General features: G+C 60.7%; 1 protein-coding gene across 1 annotated transcript in view; it reads left to right on the top strand.

Annotated features, from left to right (window-relative positions):
- Positions 1 to 128: 128 nt before the first annotated feature.
- Positions 129 to 1248, top strand: part of LOC107307897 (IgGFc-binding protein-like) — a gene marked incomplete at its 3' end in the record, with an annotated part of 2422 nt that continues 1302 nt past the window's right edge. Inside the window, exon 1 of the mRNA XM_015851393.2 lies at positions 129 to 729. Coding sequence (XP_015706879.1) covers positions 199 to 729 — 531 coding nt within the window. The remainder of the gene's footprint in view (positions 730 to 1248) is intronic.

The raw sequence follows: 1248 nt of genomic DNA on the forward strand, positions 1-1248 counted from the left end.
TTGCATCTTTGCATCCATTGCAATGCACCAACCCACTGCACTTTGCATTTACTTTCCTTTTTGCAATGCATTCCCTTCCACTTTTGCATCCATTGCAATGCACCAGCCCATTGCACTTTGCATCTCCCTTTGCAGATCGCCGAGTCCATCCTCTCCCCTGACTGCAGCCAGCAATGCACGTGCCGCTCCGCAGGCGGCATGCAATGCAAACCAGCCGGCTGCCCATTGGGCCAAGTTTGCACCGTGCACGACGGCGTCCGAGCGTGCAAACAACAACCGGGTCGTTGCACCGTCATCCCGTCGTCGCGTCTCAGCTCCTTCGACGGCAGCAAAGGGGGCAAGATGGCGGCGGGGACCTACGTCATGGCGTCGGTTTGTGACCCCCCACATGGAGGAGACCACCCACATGGAGACCACCCACATGGAGACCCCCCTCATAGAGACCACCCCCATAGAGACCACCCCCATAGAGACCACCCACATGGAGACCCCCGCCATAGAGACCACCCACATGGAGACCACCCACATGGAGGAGACCACCCACATGGAGACCACCCACATGGAGACCACCCCCCCCATGGAGACCACCCACATGGAGGAGACCCCCCCCGTTGGTTCCGGCTGCTGGGGGACGTTGCAGAGGATGAGGAGGGTCGAGCGTTGGTGTTTGCTTTGCATCTCTACAGCCCAGCTGCAGCCGTCAGCGTCAGGAGGGACGGGAAGCTGTGGGTACGTGGGGGGTGCAGGCAATGGGACCCATAGACCCCATAGACCCCATAGACCACATGGGGGGCACCCATAGACCCCATAGACCCCATGGGCACCCATAGACCCCGTGGGTCTCCATAGAACCCGTGGGTCTCCATAGACCCTGTGGGTCTCCATAGACCCCATGGGCCCCCACAGACCCCATGGGCACCCATAGATCCCATAGACCCCATGGGGGACACCCATAGACCCCATGGACCCCATGGGCCCCCACAGACCCCATAGACCCCATGGGGGGCACCCATAGACCCCATAGACCTACATAGACTCCATGGGTGGCACCCATAGACCCCATAGACCCCATGGGCACCCATAGACCCTATAGGCACCCATAGACCCCGTGGGCCCCCATAGACCCCATGGGTGGCACCCATAGACCCCATAGACCCCATAGGCCTCCATAGACCCCATGGGCACCCATAGAACCCGTGGGTCTCCATAGACCCCATGGGTGGCACCCATAGACCCCATAGACCCCAT

Source organism: Coturnix japonica, unplaced genomic scaffold, assembly GCF_001577835.2.
Source record: "Coturnix japonica isolate 7356 unplaced genomic scaffold, Coturnix japonica 2.1 chrUnrandom1577, whole genome shotgun sequence".
NCBI classification, from domain to species: Eukaryota; Metazoa; Chordata; class Aves; order Galliformes; family Phasianidae; genus Coturnix; species Coturnix japonica.